Raw genomic sequence first — 18653 nt, forward strand, 5'->3', positions numbered from 1 at the left:
TATCAGGAAGCGAGGGGAGTTCTTAGCGAGTGAACGGTAGTGTACATCTCCTCGGCCTTTCGGTTGCCAGTCAGTGAACAGGTGTTTATGAAGTGCCCAGAGAGTGCAGCGTATGGCATTTAGTTTTCAAATTTTCAAATCTCTGTAGCATCAGAAAGTAGATAGTGGATTTCCAGGGCTTATCCTTGCAGATGTAATTTCAAGGGGAGGCTGAATTGCCAGTCCAGGCCCTTGATTGGAAACTGACTGATTCATCTGCCCATCACGTCCCTCCACATTCCCAGAGGAGGTCTGCTGCTTTGAGTTTGGGTACCATCATTTGTTTTGTTTTTTATTCTGAAATATTCATTTGATTTTTATATCCAATCTGTAATAATGCTGGGTTATTGTACTTGCTAACAAAATTAAATGTTCTGTTTCTTATTTCTTGGAAATAGTGTTGAACCTACTCCAAAGACACCACGGTACTCTGAGAATAGCCATTTTTGAGAAGCAGTAACCATGGTTGCTCTTAGTCTGAAGCTGCACCGATTTCAGATGTAAAGTTTTGTCTTATAGAGGGAGAGAGCTGGCTATTTCCAGGGAACTGGCTGGTCCTTGGTAGTGACATGGCACTACCTCTGTCCACTGGGCAATTTCTTTCCCATCGGCCTCCACACTCTTTCGCTCTCTCTGCTCTTGCTTGCTTCCTGTGTTGGAGGAACAACTGTCCATTTGCCTGTTTATTTATTTTTTCTTCTTAAAGTATTTTTAAATTGTACGTAAAATTCTGTAGTGCCCCTGTTAAAAAAGAAACACAACATAGATAAAGCTTGGCCTCCTTTGACCACCCTCCCACTTTGAGGAGACTCCTCCAGCCAGTGACCCTGACATTTTCCACAGCATGTCCTGCCAGAGTCTTTTCTGTACTCTTTCATATGGAACCTGCTCTCTCCTCTATCCCCCTCTTCTAGTCTGCTTGTCCTCTAACCACCTGCCAACCCCGAGACACCTGGGCTCAGCGTAGGAAGGCAGGCAGTCTTGCCCGGATGGCTGTTAGCCAGCTCCCAGGCCTCTCCAGGGCTGGACCTTGAGCTCTGCCCTAGCCTCTCCAGGGTTCTACCACCATTTGCCTCCATCCTTGATTTCTGGCCTGTGTCTTAACTTCCCTGACTCCTCTGAGATCTCACATCATGGTAGGGTTGTGGTTCTAATAGTGTTCCCACACTGTCCTTGACCAGTTTGCTGTCAGAGCCATTCCTTGCTTTGATTTCTGTGGCAGAAGGCTGACCCCTCTGGTTCTGTTTCCCAAGCTGTGATGTCCATTGGCCTCTATCTGGTTTTGAACAATAGGAAATCTGGGTGAGATTGGAGGGCAGGAGGAAGGGAGAATCCAGGGAATTTCTGGCTCTCTCTCCCTGCCCTGGTTCCATCTCTCCCACTAATCCAGTCCTGTCCAGGAGTCTGTTCGAGCTGCTGAGCTGATGTCTCCCTTTGGGCTCTGCTGAATGCTTCTCCCTTTGTCTCAGTGCAGACAGTGTAGTGGTGTCTTGTTCTTCTGACTTTCTGGATGGTCAGAAATTATTGGCTTCTCACTCAGTTTAACAAACTTTAAGTATTTGTTATAAGAACTTGGTGGAATTGATGGTTTTTCAGACTTTGGAAGTTTATTGTATGGGTTTTTTGTTCAGCTATTGGGACTTCTTAATTCAGTCTCTGAATATTTTTGCATTTATTATTTTAAAATTATCATTCTAGTCATCTGCCTCTCTCTGCAATGTCATGTTCCCGTTGTTCCAAATTGATATGATGTATGTCTCAAAGTATGTCTTCAATAGATGTAAAAAAGAAATGAATATCTGGAAAAATATTCTGCAGCTGCAGAAAGTACTCATACCAAGAATAGGTTAACTCCTAGGAAACTGAGACCACTCAGGCGAGCCCTAGTATATAAATCCAGATGCCAGTTTTTTTTTTGTGTGTGTGTGTGGGAGTGGGGTGGGGTAAATTGCCTAGTTAGAACATGTAAGTTAGAGGTACAGTTAATTCTTTAAAAAAATATATATATTTTTTTTAGTGGATGGACCTTTTATTTATTATTTATATGCGGTGACTGAGAATCGGACCCAGTGCTTCACACATGCTAGACAAGTGCTCTACCACTGAGCCCCAGCCCCAGCCCCCTGCAGTTACTTTTTTAACTATGGAAGAATTAAAACAAGTTAGGGTGATAGAAAGGATTATGAATTTTAAAACCAAAAGGAGGGTTTAAAGTTTTGATTTTTCTTTTTCTTTTTTTTTTTTTTTTGCGGCTGGGAATCGAACCCAGGGCCTTGTGCACTTGTGCATGCAAGCAAGCACTCTACCAACTGAGCTATATCCTCAGCCTGAGGGTTTAAAGTTCTAGTGAATGATTTGGACAGTCTTGGTATAGAGAAACGAAGGACAAGAAACTGAAGAAACTACAGGTTTTTTGGTTTTTTTCCTGCAGGGCTGGGGATCAGGTCATGGCCTCTGCATGCTAAGAACATGTTCTACCACTAAACTACTTCCCCAGCCCAGAAGCAGCATCTGATGCCTAGAATGGGGTAATTAGTCTGAATAACATTTAAGAGACCAAGACATGAATGAGGCTGGCAAAGGAAGCATCTGTCACATTGTCTCTCACGTAAAAGAGCCATAACAATTTTACCAGAAAATAGAATCTGCTGTCTGAGAGACAGAAGCAGGTTTGAGTATGTTGTAAGGCTGCTGCAGGTCCTCGCTTTATCCCCCACCCCAACAGGAGTGAATCATTTTATAGCATAAGAGTGAGCTCTGCACCTGCTTATGGGGCTCTGGGAAGCCCAGGATATAAAATCAAGGGGACCCTTCCCAGATCACTGGATCTTTATTTCAGTGATCTGACCTGTGGTGGACAGAACTTGCCACTTGACTTCATGATGCAGAAGGTCTTTCTCACTCTGTCTTCTTTTCTTCTGCCTAGTGTGAATTTTTTTTTAATTTCTATAAGAATCTGAAATATTAAGAAACTTTGAAGATTTTTCTAACTTTATATTCATAGACAGCTTGGAAAACATGTGAACTAAGAATATCTTTTCATGTTCATTCCATCTGAAAACAGAAATAGAAGTGAATAAGTTTATTACGTAAATCCAGACAGGTTTTTTGTGACAGTCTCTGTATTGACTTTATTTAAAAATATGGATGGCGCCTAACAGAATGTTAATAGGCAGAAACATTGAATCCGTGCCATTTTGGCAGTTCTGACAAAGACACCAAGTGGTAATTAAGTTTTCCCCTTTCTGTGGAACAGTTACACAACAGTTACATTATTCTGCCAGTGAAGCAGTCCTAAGAGACTCTCAGCGCAGCTGGAAGCAGAACTCAGGTGTTGTCCGTGGAAGTATTATAGAACTTTCAAGTAATCCAGAACATGTCCCCCAGCATTGGATTTTTTTTTCTTCTGAAACTTTAAAAGAAAAAGAGAAAGAAGTGCAAAACTTAATTGCGATCACAGGAGAGTGTTTGTCATCTATGGATCAAGCAATATTCAGGGGAAAGCTGTGTCCCAAAGGGTACTTTTCTTAGGATTCTTGGCTACCAGGGACTGTAACCCAATTCAGATCCTCTTAAACAGAAAGGGAAGTTTTGATTGTTTGGTTTTACAGATCCTGATGTAACTCACAGGATCCAAGGAAATGCTGCAGGAACAGGCCCACCAGGATTGGGACCAGTTCCTTGAATCCAGCTGCAATCCAACACTCCTAGCTCCTTCTTTTTTCTCAGACATCTCCATGAGGTGAGGCAGAGTCACCTGGAGCTCTTGGGGAGCCACGTGGACTAAGGAGAAAAGAGAGTCTCCTCCTGTCCTAGCACTCAGCCTGGCTTCAGACCAGCCTGGAATAGGAAGGATTCAGGCATATGCTTCCCCTGTAGCCAGAGGAAGGGTCTTTATGATTGGCGGTCCAGGCCAGAACCCTGTGAGATTGGAAAAACAGTTTCCAGATGAAGAGATGCTGTTTGGAAGGATGAAACCCCGGGTCTGTCACATTTCACAAGAGAAAAATAGACCTCAGGTTCTCAGCTGAAGTAGGGTGTGTCCAATTAGGTTGCTAAAACTGCATGTATCTGTTCAGGGATTGGTAGAACTTTAAATAAAAAGACATATATACATATTTTCAGATTTTATAAAGAAATCCACAATATAATGTTAAATGAAAAAATGCAGGTCATAAAGTGATATATTATAAATAGGTTCTATTTCCATAGACATAAGCAAGTTCCTATACATGCCTTTGTGTTTGTATCTGTGTTTGAGGGTGGAGGCTTTGAAGAATACAAAGGCTGGGGTTATTGGTTATACTAAGGAGCTGGGAATGGGCAGAGTAGTGGGTGAGGGTCAGCCTGGCCTTAATTTGTCATTGTGTTGTGTTGTTCTACTTGTTAAAAGCAGTTTGTTTACGCTAAGTGAATAAGCCAGTCCCCCAAAACCAAAAGCTGAATGTTCTGTCTGATATGCGGATGGTGACTCACAATAGGGGTGGAGGGAGGAGTGGAGGTTCACTGGGGTGGACAGGGAGGAATCGGGGAAAGGTGGGGGGGGGGAATGGGAAAGACAGTAGAATGAATCAGACATAACTTTCCTGTGTTCATATATGAATATACAACCAATGAAACTCCACATCGTGTATAACCACAAAAATGAGAAGTTATACTGCATATAATATGTCAAAATTCATTCTACTGTCATGTGTAACCCAAAAGAACAAATTAAAATTTTTTTTAAAGAAAGCAGGAAATTCAGATGCAGGAACTGAAGATAGTAGCTTAGGAGTCATCTCAGGGAAGTCCAGGGCTTCCCTGATGGCCCAAACTGGGAAATACAGCACAGAACCTGGCAAACCAGGCTGCCCTAGAGCAAGAACAAGCATGAGAGATCCACAGCATGTTTGTTTACTGAGCCTGTGTCCCTTCCAGAGAGCAGGTCTGGGTGAGACCAGTCTCCCACCACCTCCAATATGGTGACATCTACTTCAGGGCAGTGTCCTTGCCCAGGGCCATCAGACAGGCTCCTCCCTGACCAATTCACAGATGGCTGCCTTCTGCTGATGGACTGCTCTGCTCCAACCAGCTGCGACAAGAACAGCTGGGCTGCTTTCCATCGAAGCACCTGGTGTGAACCATTAACTATGTGGGAAAGAAGAACTGTTCTGTCCCTTTCTCTGAAAGGAGGGCCAAGGACCTCTCCCTTTGAGCCTGTGTGGTCTGCTCTGTTTGGGTAAAAATTTCTGATGCCTGGCACTAACCTTCTGCTGAGGCTCCCCGTAAGCAACCCACCCTTAGGGAAGTACATGGGTGTATCTCACATGAATATATGTGAAGTAGAATTTTAAGTGAGTCTTATTTCTTATGTTGTATGTCTTTAGTTGAAAATGTCCCATCCTGATGTAGGGGTAGGTGATGAGGTGGTGCCAGCAAGTGCCTCTGAATATTCACTATCCCAGGAAGTGGGAGCATGAGCTCAGGTTCTCTGCATGGTTACACACACCCCTGCTGGCGGCAGTGGACAGCCAGTCAGATGGCCCACTGGAAGGGGCTGCTTTCTAGAAATCCTAGAAACTGTGTCTGCGGCATTGTGGCTGGATCACTTTCAGAGACTAGTGGGGACTGATGGGGCAGAGACCTGGCTGTCTGAGGCCATCCTTGGTGTCTGTAAACAGTGTTTCACATCATTGTTTCTATATGCAGCATGTTAAGTTAGGTTTAGAGAATTTGCTATTGAAGCTGCCAACTACACTCCAGCTGATCATCCATTTGGAGAAAGGAGTTTCTTAGTGGCCTATCCTGGCTCAAAGTGGTTGCTCCTCAGTCTTGCTGGGCCACAGTTGCTTACACTTCAAATAAGGGGGTAAAATAGAGGATGTGTCTCAAAAGCATCTTTAAGCTCCAAGATCTTGAGATTTTGCTCTTAAGAGAATGGAAATATCTTATAGGAAGTGGTTTGAAGGCAGTAATCTTTAGGAATAAAAGTAATAATGGTCAACACTACACACAGCACTTTACTTACTACCTGGCAGGCACTATTCTCCGTGCTTCTCCTATATTAACTCATTTAATCCTCACGATGATCTGATGAAGTTACCAATTTATCCCCATTTATGGAAGACAGACTGAGGAAAGATGAGGAAACTACATGTAGACCATTCCTTATGCCCAAGGCATAGCTGGTAGTTTGCAATTAATTTAAAATATATAGGACATTTTACAAATTAGTATAAATTCTGCATAGGGCTTGCTCAAAAGATCTACTTAGATACAGTCTCAGTGGTTACTATGTGGAGACCTACTGTCTGCTGCTCTGTGTTCCCACATCCCTGGTAGTTGTGTATTCCCTTCCTTACTGTAGGAAGAAAGGGATGGATTTCAGGAAGAAATGGGGAGGGGGCCTTTCAAAAGAGTGTGTTTGTGCAGGTAGGGGAAAAAGAGGGAGAGGAAGAGAGAGGAACAACAGAACTCTCGGACCTGGAGTGAGCTCAGGTAAGGTGTTGAGTGACACTCAAAAGATGGGAATGGGTGCTGGACTCAGGTGAGTTCAGGAGAAAGACAGTGGCCTGGGCCTCTCTAGATGGACCTGCTTAGGTGAAGGTAGAGCTGGATCTCTGGTTATCAGTCATGGTGCACATTCAGTGCAGCTCTGTCCAACAGGACTTTCTGTGGCGATGGCATATTGTATATCTCCACCATCTGATTATGTAGCCATCGGCCATTGTGGCTATTGCATATGTGGAAAGTGGCTAATGAGCCTGAAGAACCAACTTTAAAATTTTATTTTGATTAAACTTGAATGTATAGCCACATATATGGCTACCATATTGGACAACACAGCCCCTTAACTGGAAAATTCTGACATGAATGAGTATTTTGAAAGCCTATAAATTTTATGTGCACATATTTTTGAAATTGAAGAAAGCTTTTTGTAATTTCAGAAAAACAGTTTGGGTTCATTACAGACAATACAAACAGGAAAAAGTAAAAAGTACTTATGAGAACAACTAACGACTCAAGAGATGACTGCCATTGGCGCTTTGGCGTATAACCTTAATTCTCTTCCATGCGAACATCACAGGCAGCCTGCTGGCTCTCAGACACATAGTTAGAAATCACCCAGAAGGAATCAAGAATGTTAGCAGGAGGGGATGCAGTTTGTTGCCCAGAAGAGAATACCCACATAGCTCTTAGTGATTTGCCATGGCTGATGTTTGTCTTCTCGGTGCTAGGTCATCAACCCCATGGGATGGGATGCATTTGGATTGCCTGCTGAAAATGCTGCCATAGAGAGGAATTTGCACCCAGAAAGTTGGACCCAAAGGTATGTGTTGACAGGCATATTCAAACACTTGTATACAAAAACCTGAAACATTTTTTTTTTTTTTAGGCTATGCATGAAAAATAAAGCAAGCAAACAAAACACTTCAGCCTGCCAAGAAATAAACAGGATTGTCTGTATTGGTGTTTGTCTTCTAACACACTGTGTTCTCATCTAAGAAATATCAGAGAAGGAGGGGTATTTTCATGAAGATGCTCTTTTGATGTTTGTTATTTACCAAGTTACTCTTCCTTTGAGCGTTTCATTTGGGAGAAAAAAGGACAGTTACATTTGTTAAATTTCTCTAATGCTTCTTGTCTTGTTGATCATAGTTTGACCTGTATTCAAACACTACATTGTAATTTCTCTAAACATTCATTTTGTCTTCATCATTGACAAGCAAAGGGAACTTAGTCAATATGGAAATACATGGCACTTGATGCTGGGTGTGACTTTCTCCCAAGCGCCACCCCCCGCCCCCCACCTGCCATCTTCCATGTACAGTGGGCCAACAGTGTCCATCCCTCTTCTTCCTGGTAAAGTCTTGAGCTCCTCACACCAGAACACAGCCGAATCTTCTGGGCCTACAGCATCAGCCCCTTTTACAAAGACTTGAGACCTTTTTCTCCTCACTCCTCAGAGATGTAAAAGGGCACTTCCTGGGTTTGTCCCCAGTGTCTTTCATCTCCCTCTGCTTTCCCTTGTTCTGGAAAGGCTACTTTCTAGAACTATTGGACTTCTACTGTTATATCTACTTTTCTTTTCTTCTTCTTAACCCCTAGTTTCTATTCTTCCACTTATGGTGAATTCTAGATTAATAGGAGTAATAAAAAAAGGAGATGATATTTTAAATAAAATGATCAAATATACCTCAAATTTGATGTAAACTATAGTAGGGGTTGGGAAACTATGACCTATGGGCCAAATCCATCCCTACTTCTTTATATAAATAAAGTTTTATTGGGGGCTGGGGATGTGGCTCAAGCGGTAGCGCGCTCGCCTGGCATGCGTGCGGCCCAGGTTCGATCCTCAGCACCACATACCAACAAGGATGTTGTGTCCACCGAGAACTAAAACAAATAAATATTTAAAAATTCTCTCTCTCTCTCAAAAAAAAAGTTTTATTGGAACACAGTTATGTGCATTTATTTATATATTGCCTCTCGCTGCTTGCATGATAACAATGGTGGAGTTGAGTAGTTGTGTCAGAGACTATGTGACTTACAAATCTAAAAACATTCCTCTAGCCCGTTACAGAAAGTTTGGTGCCCCTTTAGTATAGTAGTTAGCACCTAGATTCGAATCCTGCCTTTCCTTCTTGCTAGCTGTTTATTCTGAGCACACTTCTTAACTTTTCTGTGCCTTTGTTTACCTAGCTATAAAACTAGCATAGTCATAATTCCTACCTCATGTGACTAGATAAAGATTAGCACTTTTCTACAAAGTGTTTGGCTCATAAATAAGCTATTATTAGCTAATCAGAGATGACATAGAAGACTTTTCATGGTTTTTCATATTTTCAAGTCTGCTTGAATTGAAAGAGGCAGCATTGAAATGTGTTAGTCCTTTTAAAAAATGATGCATTTCCTTATTCCATATTATAAATTAATTAACTCAGTTTCCTCCCTACTTCATAGATATTGAACAGTTTTAGTTTTCGTTTTTTGATTGACAAAGTACTCTTATGATTTTCTTTGAATTCCCGCAATTTGTACATTTAGATTTTTAATTTTCTTATAGTTCTTGGGATTGAACCCAGGGCCTTGTACATGCTAGACAAACATTCTATCGCAAGCCATATCCCCAGCTACCTGCCACATTCACACACATTTTTTTTTTTTAAATTTTGAAACAAGCTCTTCACTAAATTGCCCATGCTGGCCTCAAACTTGCAGTCCTCCTGTGTTGGCCTTCTGAGTTGCTGGGATTATAGGCATCCACCACTATACCCAGCTCTAATCACTTTAAGACTTGTAATTGTTTGATTTAAATCTGTGCTAAATTCAGGCATGTGGATAGGCCAGGAGTTGTTGTCTATCTGATTGGCCCAGGAAGGAGCATCTCCCAGGGCCAAGACCACTGTTATTTCTATTGATTGTGTATGTCTCCAAATAATGAGTCTCTTCTAATCCAAGAAGATAGTAACTCTCAAAAAAGAAAAAAAAAAGTATTTTCTAATACATTGGTATTTTCACTGATTCTTAGTGGTTATTTTATTTCTTTTTTGCCAGAGCAAAATAACACTTAGAGCCCCTCCATGTTCTCAAAGAATAGTTTCTTTATGGTTTTAACCCCTCTCAGAATCAAACTTGCTTTCCTTTGTTTCACAGTAATATTAAACACATGAGGAAACAGCTGGACCAACTGGGCCTGTGTTTCAGCTGGGACAGGGTAAGTCAGCCCTTCCTCTTGGGAGGTCAATATTCTCAGGAAGGGCCTGATTGAGGGGACTCTTGTTTGGATTGGGAGAAGAGAAGGGAGGGAGGTGGGGAGCTGGAGGGAAGGACTAGCTCTCCACAAATACCAAAGTATCCTGAGTGGATAATTTCTCTGCAAACAAGTAATTTTCTGTGGGATTAAGCTAAGAGAATTAACTTCTTATTTAACTATGTTTATTTTGTGTGTGTGGCAAAAGCTTTGAACAAGGATTTCTTTTGCTCTCTGCAATGGTTTAAAAAGTCTGTTGGAATCTACATAAAAGTGATTAAATACCAACCCACTGGTCCTTTAGGTGATTAGTGTTGTTGATTGACCATTTAGTTACATTTTTGTACCAAGTTCATAATTGAGGCTCATAACAGCCTATAATGATTCAGTCACATATTACCTTTTTGGTGTATAACAGTTTTAAACTGTTATGCCCCCGCAAACAGTGGAAAATTCCAGACCCAGGAGGAATTCATGGAAGACTGTGAAGTGAGTCTTTCAAAGCTCTGGTCAGAGACTACTTCTTAGACATGAAGGAGTACCTGTTAGATATGGTGGACTGCTGCTTGTCCCCTCCACTAAGGGCCCCTTCCATGCCATGATACCTCTCAGCATCTCCTGTACTCCACAGAATATTGGGGTTTCATTGCTTGTCCCAATAAGTTTTTAGCCCTTTACTCAAGAGAGCCCTGAAATAAACCTAGGTGAGATCTCTTCCTCCCCCAACAATTTCTTAAATGATTAAAATTTAATGAGTACAGTGAAAAGGCCTTGAATTTTTTTCATCACTCCTTTAGATTAAGGAGGGTTCAAATCAATTTCTAATTGCACCTCGGATGCCCTCTCTATCACCGAGTTGCAAGACCATCAGTGTTTCATTTGACGGAGGTGTTAAAAAGGCCTGGTGTCTGGGCCAGGCTGTCCTAAGGTGTTAGTGGAAAATCATTGATAGAGAATGAAATACAATCTCATGCAGAGAGAGCTGAGTCATGTCCAGAACATGTTACATGTTAATATTCCTTAAGGGAAAAGGTAGATTCTCTAGTCCCCTAGAACGATAACTGACCTAGTCCTATACAGGAGAGTCAAACATAAATGACTTGAAAATTTTTTCCTGATTATCATAGAATATTATACAGAAAAGTATAAGGAACATAGTATAGCTAAGTTAATATCCTGGTATGGTTCCTTGTGTTCTTTTTTCTGCAATTATAAACATTTATATGATTTACTTTTATAAAATTTAATTTGGTGTGTGTGTGGGGGGCCTCGTATACACTGTTCAAGTAGTCCATAACTGAGCTATGCCCTTTCTTACATAATGCATATTTTTAAATCTTGCTTATATTTTACCTAGTATTCATGAATATTTCACATTTTGTTAAATATTCTTTGAAAAAGCTATTTTTGCAGCTATGGATTTTTCCTTTTTATGAATATAACTTTTAAAATCTACCCCTTATTCATATGCATTTAGATAGATTCTAATATTTCTGCTATAAATACAGGTTCTCAGTCCCTCTTTTGCAAATCTGAAGTCCAGAAAGCTCCGAAAAAATGAAAGTATTTTTGTAACTTATTGGACTGCAACACCTGACCTGAATTGATATTTCACTGAAAATTAATATTCAAAGATTTTAAAGTAGGAATAGTAAAGTTATCAGCTATTACCCCAGACCTAGTTAGGTAATTGTACTGTTATTTTTGTTTTAATATCCAAAAAAGGTCTTAATTCTAAAGCACATTGGGCAGCAGGGGTTTCACATAAAGGATTTTGAACTTCTAGTGCTATGGCCAAACATCACTGCTCTCTACTGCTGTCCCTGACAGTTGCTGTGCCAGATACCATGTAGGTTATGATTATCTCAAGGCTCTAAAAGCAGATACTTTTACTGATGTCATTTTATGGCTGGTCACCCAGTTGGCAGGCTGGGGTAATCCACTGACCACACTATGGCTGCTCTGCACATTCTCCACACTTGGAGCAGAAATCTAAAATCTCAAAAAAAAAAAAAAAAAAACCACAAGAATAGGCTTAAGACTGGTGGTACTTAGTGCCAAATTATCCTCCATAAAGGTTGTATAGGCTTCCACTCCCAAGATACTGTGCAGTGTTTCATTGTTTCATTTGTATTTCTTTTATTATTTGTGATAGGAGGGGTGGTTTTTTTTCGTTTGTTTGTTTGTTTTGGTGGTGCTGGGGATTGAACCCAGGGCCTTGTACATGCAAGGGAAGCACTCTACCAACTGAGCTATACCCTCAGCCCTTGATAGGAAGTTTTTTTCATGTGTTTAATGAATCTTTGAATTTAGGATGTATGTGAATGATCTAAACAAATCTTTTGCCCATATAGGTAGAGGGTATTTGTCCTTTTCTTCCTTCTTTCCTTTCTTTTTTTTTTTTTTTTTTGGTATTGGGGATCTAACCCAGGGCTGTTTTACCACTGAGCTGCATCCCCAGCCCTTTTTTATTTTTTATTTTGAGATGGAGTCTTGTTAAGTTGCTTAGGGCCTTGTTAAATTGCTGAGGCTGGCTTAGAACTTGTGATCCTCCTGTCTCAGCCTCCTAAGCCACTGGGATTACAGGTGTGCTCACTGCACCTGGCTTATATTTCCTTTTCTTAATGATTTTTATTTTGTTACAAATACTACTTTTTCTATATTATCACTTGTTTCTGAGTTAGGGTTTTATGAGTCATTTTTGTATTTTCCAATAATCCTTTTTCTCCTCATTGACTAAAAGGCTACCTTTATTGTAGAATAGAGTCTTTTATACTATCATTAAACACTAAGTTCTATTTCTGTTTATTTGATCTACTTGTTATGTCTTTATGAAACTACTTTTTGACTATAATTGCTTTATAACTCATTTTAATACCTGACAACAGAAGTTTTTTCATTGTATATTAACAGTGCCATTTCTATTTTTTTTGTGTTTCTGTTTCCCTGATATGTTTACCCATTTTAAAAAATAAAATAAACAATTTGGGCTTTATTTATTGATTTCTTTTGGTATATCAATTAGTAGATGTAATTAATCTAAAAATCTAAAATACAAGCAAAATACATGGAGAAATCTCTTGACTTATCTGGAATCCTTGTATCTAATAGTAAAGTGAAAATTATTTTCATAACATACTTATTTTCCAACTAGACTTTTTAAAACATAGTTTTAAGTGTTCTTCTTTTGTCATAGTATTTGAAATTTGAATTTTTTTCTCTAGAGATTTAAAAAATATTAATTCTATTTTGTACTCTGCTAAGAGATAATTTTAAGGGTTTTTGTTTTGTTCTTAAACAACACATCCTTGGTATCAACATAAAAAATAAAGCAGTATATTTTTCTTGGTCCCCTTGTAACATAAAGAAAGTAGTGGGCTCAAGCGGTAGCGTGCTCGCCTGGCATGCGTGCAGCCTGGGTTCGATCCTCAGCACCACATACAAACAAAGATGTTGTGTCCGCCAAAAACTAAAAAATAAATATTAAAAAAAAAAAGAAAGTAGTAACACTTCCACTTTCTTAATCTATTCTAAGGGTTTGTTTTTGTTTGTTTTTATATTCTGAGATCCTAGGCCTAACGTTGTGTTACAATTTTTTAGATCATGTCTATTTCTTCAAACATTATATTTGATATTTGCTTCCAGTTTTATAATCATATCCATAACAATTAGTTAAATTTAATGATCTTAAATTCAGTGCTTAGCAGTAGACCTTTTACAACTGTCCTATAAAAACTGTTTTTTGCATCTTGTTTTAAGTCTTCCTTCGGATCCTCTAACATCACTCACTGTTTTCTTAACCAAGAATGACTCTCTGCTGAATATGAATAGCAATATTTGGGTTTTATCTTTTTATATTTTTTCTTTCACATTTTTGTGGTGGATCTCAGTCAATTTTCTTCTTTTTTTTAATACTTACAGGCTCACAGGAAGTTGTCAGGATCATAACAGAAATCATTTGGCAAAATATAATATTGAAATCAGGAAATTGATACCAGCATAATACTAGTAACGAGAGCATAAATCTTATTCAGATTTCTTCAGTTTTTACTTGCGGTCACTTGTGTGTTCATATTTATGATAGTAATAGTAGTTGTTTTATGCAATTTAATCACATGTAGAGATTTACGTAGCCACCACTACCTGACCCATTCATTGTCTTTTGATGGAGAAGTCTAAGGCCAGCCAGAATTGTGTCTGTGTGTATAGTACTCTTTCTACTCCATTTTGATGCTTGTTGGGTTCTTTCTTTCTCTGCCTTGGCCATTTGACATTCTCATCAGAATGTATCTCAGAGTCAGTCCTTTGGCTTTAATTTGCCTAGGGCTTGGTCTATGACTTGTGATTCATAGTTGAGGGTGGATCTTTCCTGTGGGGCTTGCATGGAATCCTCTGCAGAGTGCTGACCATACCTGTGCACTCACTGACCTTCATGAGTTTGATTTCCCAGGTCTGTCATGATTTTGGTCACCTTGTGCTCAATTTGGCAGTTCATACACTAAGATTTTGGTCATCTTTTTTTTCTCCGCCTTCTAGAAGAACTACTCATGTTTGGTTTCACTGGTTCTGTTTATGTAGAGTCAATGTTGTTGAGCATAGCTTTTTAGTAGAAATATTAATTTTGCTGTTATATTTTTAGATTTATTAGAATTTTTCCTTATCTTGTTCAATTCCCATTTTCTTTCTCAGGAAAAGAAGTGGTGCTTTTTCTAGATCAGCTCCTGCTGCTGCTTCCCCCTCTCCTCCTCCTCTTTCTTCCCTCTTCATCTCCACCTCTTCACCTTCTCTCCTTCTCCTTCTTCTCCTCTTCCTTCTCCTCTTCCTCCTCCTCCTTCTTCTCCTCCTCCTACTCCTTCTTCTTCTCCTTCTCCTCTTAGTCATCTGTTAAGACCCTTTATCTTCAAAAGTATTCTTCAACACAAGGAGATGCTCTTGAAAATGTGTTTGGGCTTCTTATAATAAGTCTTGTTTTACAGTTTGGAATGCTATGTTCTCCTCATTTGTTCCAGAATCTTGTAGACACTTCGTGGACTGCTCCCTTCCCCCATTCCCAAGTAAGGTGGACTAGTATACCAATTCAGAGATTCCTTCAGCCCCAGGGGAGGGGAGGGGAAGCGCTGTTATGCTCTCTGCTTCATTCCCTTAGGTCTGGGTTTGGAGAACCTACTGCTCTGGTGCATCTTTCTCTTAGGTCTGACCTATGCTCACGTATGAGTTGGTGTCATGGATGTACTCTGAACATGAGTGCTCAAAGTGTTGCTGAACCACCATGCCAGAGGGGTCCAATTTATAGACTTTGCCTCTGCCCAGAGCCCTATGGCCTCCTCTGTCTTCCCCTTTGAGAGCCCTGCTTCTCAAGAATCAGCCAGTTCCTAAGAAGGGGATATGCTTTTAGCTTGTGGCATTTTTCTTCTGGACCTATTTGCTATAATTCCTTGGCATTTCTGGCATGTTGATGGAACCTTCTGTTGTTCCCAGCATTGGCATAGCCCTGTTGAACACCCTCACCTCCATCTTTATATTCTGTTAGTCATTTTAATGAGAGTAATGGAAGCAAGTTTAGATGTGTGTGTTCATGATGCCCTCTTGCCCAAAAGTCCATAAGCATTTTTTTATTAAACCTTTGCCATCTGCTTGGTGCATACAAAGCATCAAAGTGAGGAGAGAGAGGAAACTGTTTATTGAATTGTTGATGCAAATCTGTCCCCTTCACAAACAATATTCCTAAAGTCTCATTAAAAAATAAAAATAAAAAGATCATTCAGCAGATGGCTAGCCAACAATAAAAAGAATTTTTAAAATACAGTGGCTCGGAAATGTTATCTTCCTCCTCCAGACAGAAAGCCATCTTTAAACCCAACTCGTGCCAGCCTTCTTCCTGCCTCTCCTTGGGCGAGGAGTCCCGTAGAGTGGTCCTGCTCTTGAAATGCATCCTCGTCTTCCTTACATAAAAAAGCTTAATTCTCTGGATTGAAAAACATGTATGCATTCCTGGAATAAATGCATTTCTGGTGAGCCAGAATGATAATCAGACATCCTCTCTTAGCATGATACTGTGTATCACTTTCTCAGATGTTAGTCCCCAAACAGCTTGTATCATACTGAGGAGAAGGAAAGTAACAAATTGGAAGCTGAATGTGAATAGTTGAACATCTACTGAGAGAAGAGTAAAGAAGAAATGAAATTTCAAACTGTGCATTAAGAGAGAAAGGTGGGGTGGAGAGTAGGATGTTTCTTTGTGGAACACTCAGTCCCTTTTGGGAATAGTCAGCAGCCTTCCTGAGAAGGTGTGAATTGCATTTGTGTTAGTCAGCTTTACATTACTGAAATACCTGAGACAATCAACTTACAAAGAGAAAAGGTTTATTTTGGTTCACATTTTGGAGGTTCTAGTTCATGATTTGATGGGCCCAATAGCACTGGGCCTGTGGCAAGTCAGCATGTCATGGTAGGAAGCATGTGGCATGGCAAAGCTGTTTATCTCATGGCCAGGAACAAAAGAGAAAAGAAAAAGCAACCAGGGACCCACAATCCTCTTTGAGGACACCCTCTTCCATAACCTAAAACCTCCCACTAGACCCTATCTTCTAAAGGTTACCCACCTCCAAATAGTGCCAAACTGGAGATGAACACCTGGTCTTTAATATATGGGCTTTGGGGGACATTTAAGATCCAAACTGTAGCAGCTTTCTATATTTTAAGGTTCAATTATAACTGGGTGATAATGAACTGACCCACAGGGATGGTTTTGTGAGTTCCATTTCATGTTACAGAGTTAGCCTCTAAGTCATTTGATGAGGCCCTTTGAAGCCGATGTGGCTCTGACTTTGATCTCTGCCACCTCCCCAATGTCCTGGTGCCTGAGGTGGTTCTGGTGATGATTCTTGATTGGAATAGACTCGGGCCTGGTTTTCATCAGGAATCATCTGAACAGTCATTTTAGGAACAGTCCCTAGGAGTTCCCTTCAAAATCAGACAAGTATAAAAAGAAAAAGAAAAAAAAAAGCTCAAACCAAATAAGATTCAAAGTATTGACTGGAACTTTCCAGAGGAGAGCCTTGTTGTTTGTTTATGGTGCTTACTGAGCAATCTCCAAACAGCCATACTTCATTGAAAATTAAAGCAAAGAGGGAATATTCCAGGACTGAGCATAAATGATGTTTGGATTAACTCAACTCTTCTGGTTTTCTGTCAATGACATAATCAAAAGTTGACTATTTTCTGAGTTTATTGCAGAGATCTTTCGTTTTTATTTGCACTCATTTTTATTGTGTTTGTGTCTGATTTCTTTCTCCTAGTCTGTCTCAGTCTTCTGTAATTCTTGTGCCCAGCAATAAGGTTGACTGCTTTGCCTATTTCTAGGCCAGGCGAACACAGAATTGCTGCCCCCTAAGACTATTATCCATTAAAACAAACTGAAGTGTGACCTTGTACTCTCCCCATGAGCTAAGAGGGACTTGTCTGCAGAACTATGGGAGAGGTCACATGTGAAGGGAAGCCAGGGATGGCAGAGCCACATGAGTGCTGTACTCTACCCGAATTTCTCATGAGAATAGGGCTTTGGGTGACTTTGACCTCTTTCAGGTTTTGACTATCAGTACCTTAAAGCCTGCATAAAGTAGGGTGACTTCTTAGGGTCATGGCATCCGTAGCACATGTATCTTCATTTCTGTTTCTCTCTGTTCATGATACAATTCCATCTGTAAAAAATTTAGTATATGTTGCTAAAAATGCAAACTCTCTTATCTGTCTTACTTGCTCATTTTCTTGTAATCACAACTCGAATATCACAGCATAGAACAGTTAACAGTACCTTAGGTCATGGAATACCAGTTTGCACATTTCTGTAGTTATGTTAGATATCTTTTTTTTTTCCTACTGTGGACTCATTTGCTTGAGTCTGCAAGTCTTTGTTTGAGCCTTTCTTCCCCACCCACATGTTGTTATGATGGTGGAGGAGCATACCCTTTTTCCATCCCCAAAACAGTCTCTTTGCATCATTCATACCTGAGTTTATTTTCAAAGACAGCCAATTTATATAATTGCAAAGTGAAAATTATTATTGTTCTCGGAGTGCTTTGCCACTTCATGTAGAGGACTGTCTGATAGGAAGGACTCGACTCTAAGAAATAATGAGGCCTCCAGAAGAATAGGGAGATATATTTTTTAAAAAAATTTTAAAAAAATATTTAAAGAATAGCTTAAAACAAAAAGAACTTGGGAGCCGGTGAGCACCTGAAAACATGGTCTAGAAGCTTCCATTGTGAGAGCCCTGAGCTGGTTGCCTTGACAACTGGTAACAGGCACTGGGAGTGCTTTACTCTCCTAGTCCCCTTTCAAGTCCTCACAGAGGTGAAGCAGTTTGTCTGGCAGATCTCTGGCTCTGGATTACTGGTTCTCCCTCAGAGTCATTTACCAGAGGATTTCCCTTTGGTTGGGACTGGATGTTGGGAGGGGACAGTGTTGTCTTTATTTTAGCTGAAATGACTTGGCTGGTTTTCTCTGGGCACTTACCTGTTTATTTACAGGAAGGTCCATGCTGCTGCAGAATGGTTGGTGTTCTGATCTGTGCCATCATCCTGAGGTCAGGACCTTGTCTCCTCATTGATAAGTGGCACCATCCAGTTGACCTCTGTGATCAGGCCAGCTCAGTGCTTGCCAGTCTTAAACATGGAAGGCGGGTTTTTCTTCGCCTCTGCCAAGGTAGTAGTTTTCTTGGACTCTTTGACCCTACCTAAAGAAAGAGGTCTCCTGAGGATGCTCAGTAAATGTGGCCATTTAAGGAAATTCTTTGTTTTGTCCACAGTCCTGGCTGGTAGTCATGAGCCCATGCAGGCTGTCCCTATCAAAGGGGACATCTGACTAATGGAAGAAAACT

General features: G+C 40.3%; 1 protein-coding gene across 4 annotated transcripts in view; it reads left to right on the plus strand.

Annotated features, from left to right (window-relative positions):
* Positions 1–18653, plus strand: part of Lars2 (leucyl-tRNA synthetase 2, mitochondrial) — a 139642-nt gene that overhangs the window by 19609 nt on the left and 101380 nt on the right. For all 4 annotated transcript variants that reach the window (XM_077796292.1, XM_026389918.2, XM_077796294.1 and 1 more), the window contains 2 exons: positions 7260–7351; positions 9679–9739. In XM_077796292.1, the coding sequence (XP_077652418.1) occupies positions 7260–7351; positions 9679–9739 (153 nt within the window). The remainder of the gene's footprint in view (positions 1–7259; positions 7352–9678; positions 9740–18653) is intronic.

This window comes from Urocitellus parryii, chromosome 3 (genome assembly GCF_045843805.1).
Source record: "Urocitellus parryii isolate mUroPar1 chromosome 3, mUroPar1.hap1, whole genome shotgun sequence".
Classification (NCBI taxonomy): Eukaryota; Metazoa; Chordata; class Mammalia; order Rodentia; family Sciuridae; genus Urocitellus; species Urocitellus parryii.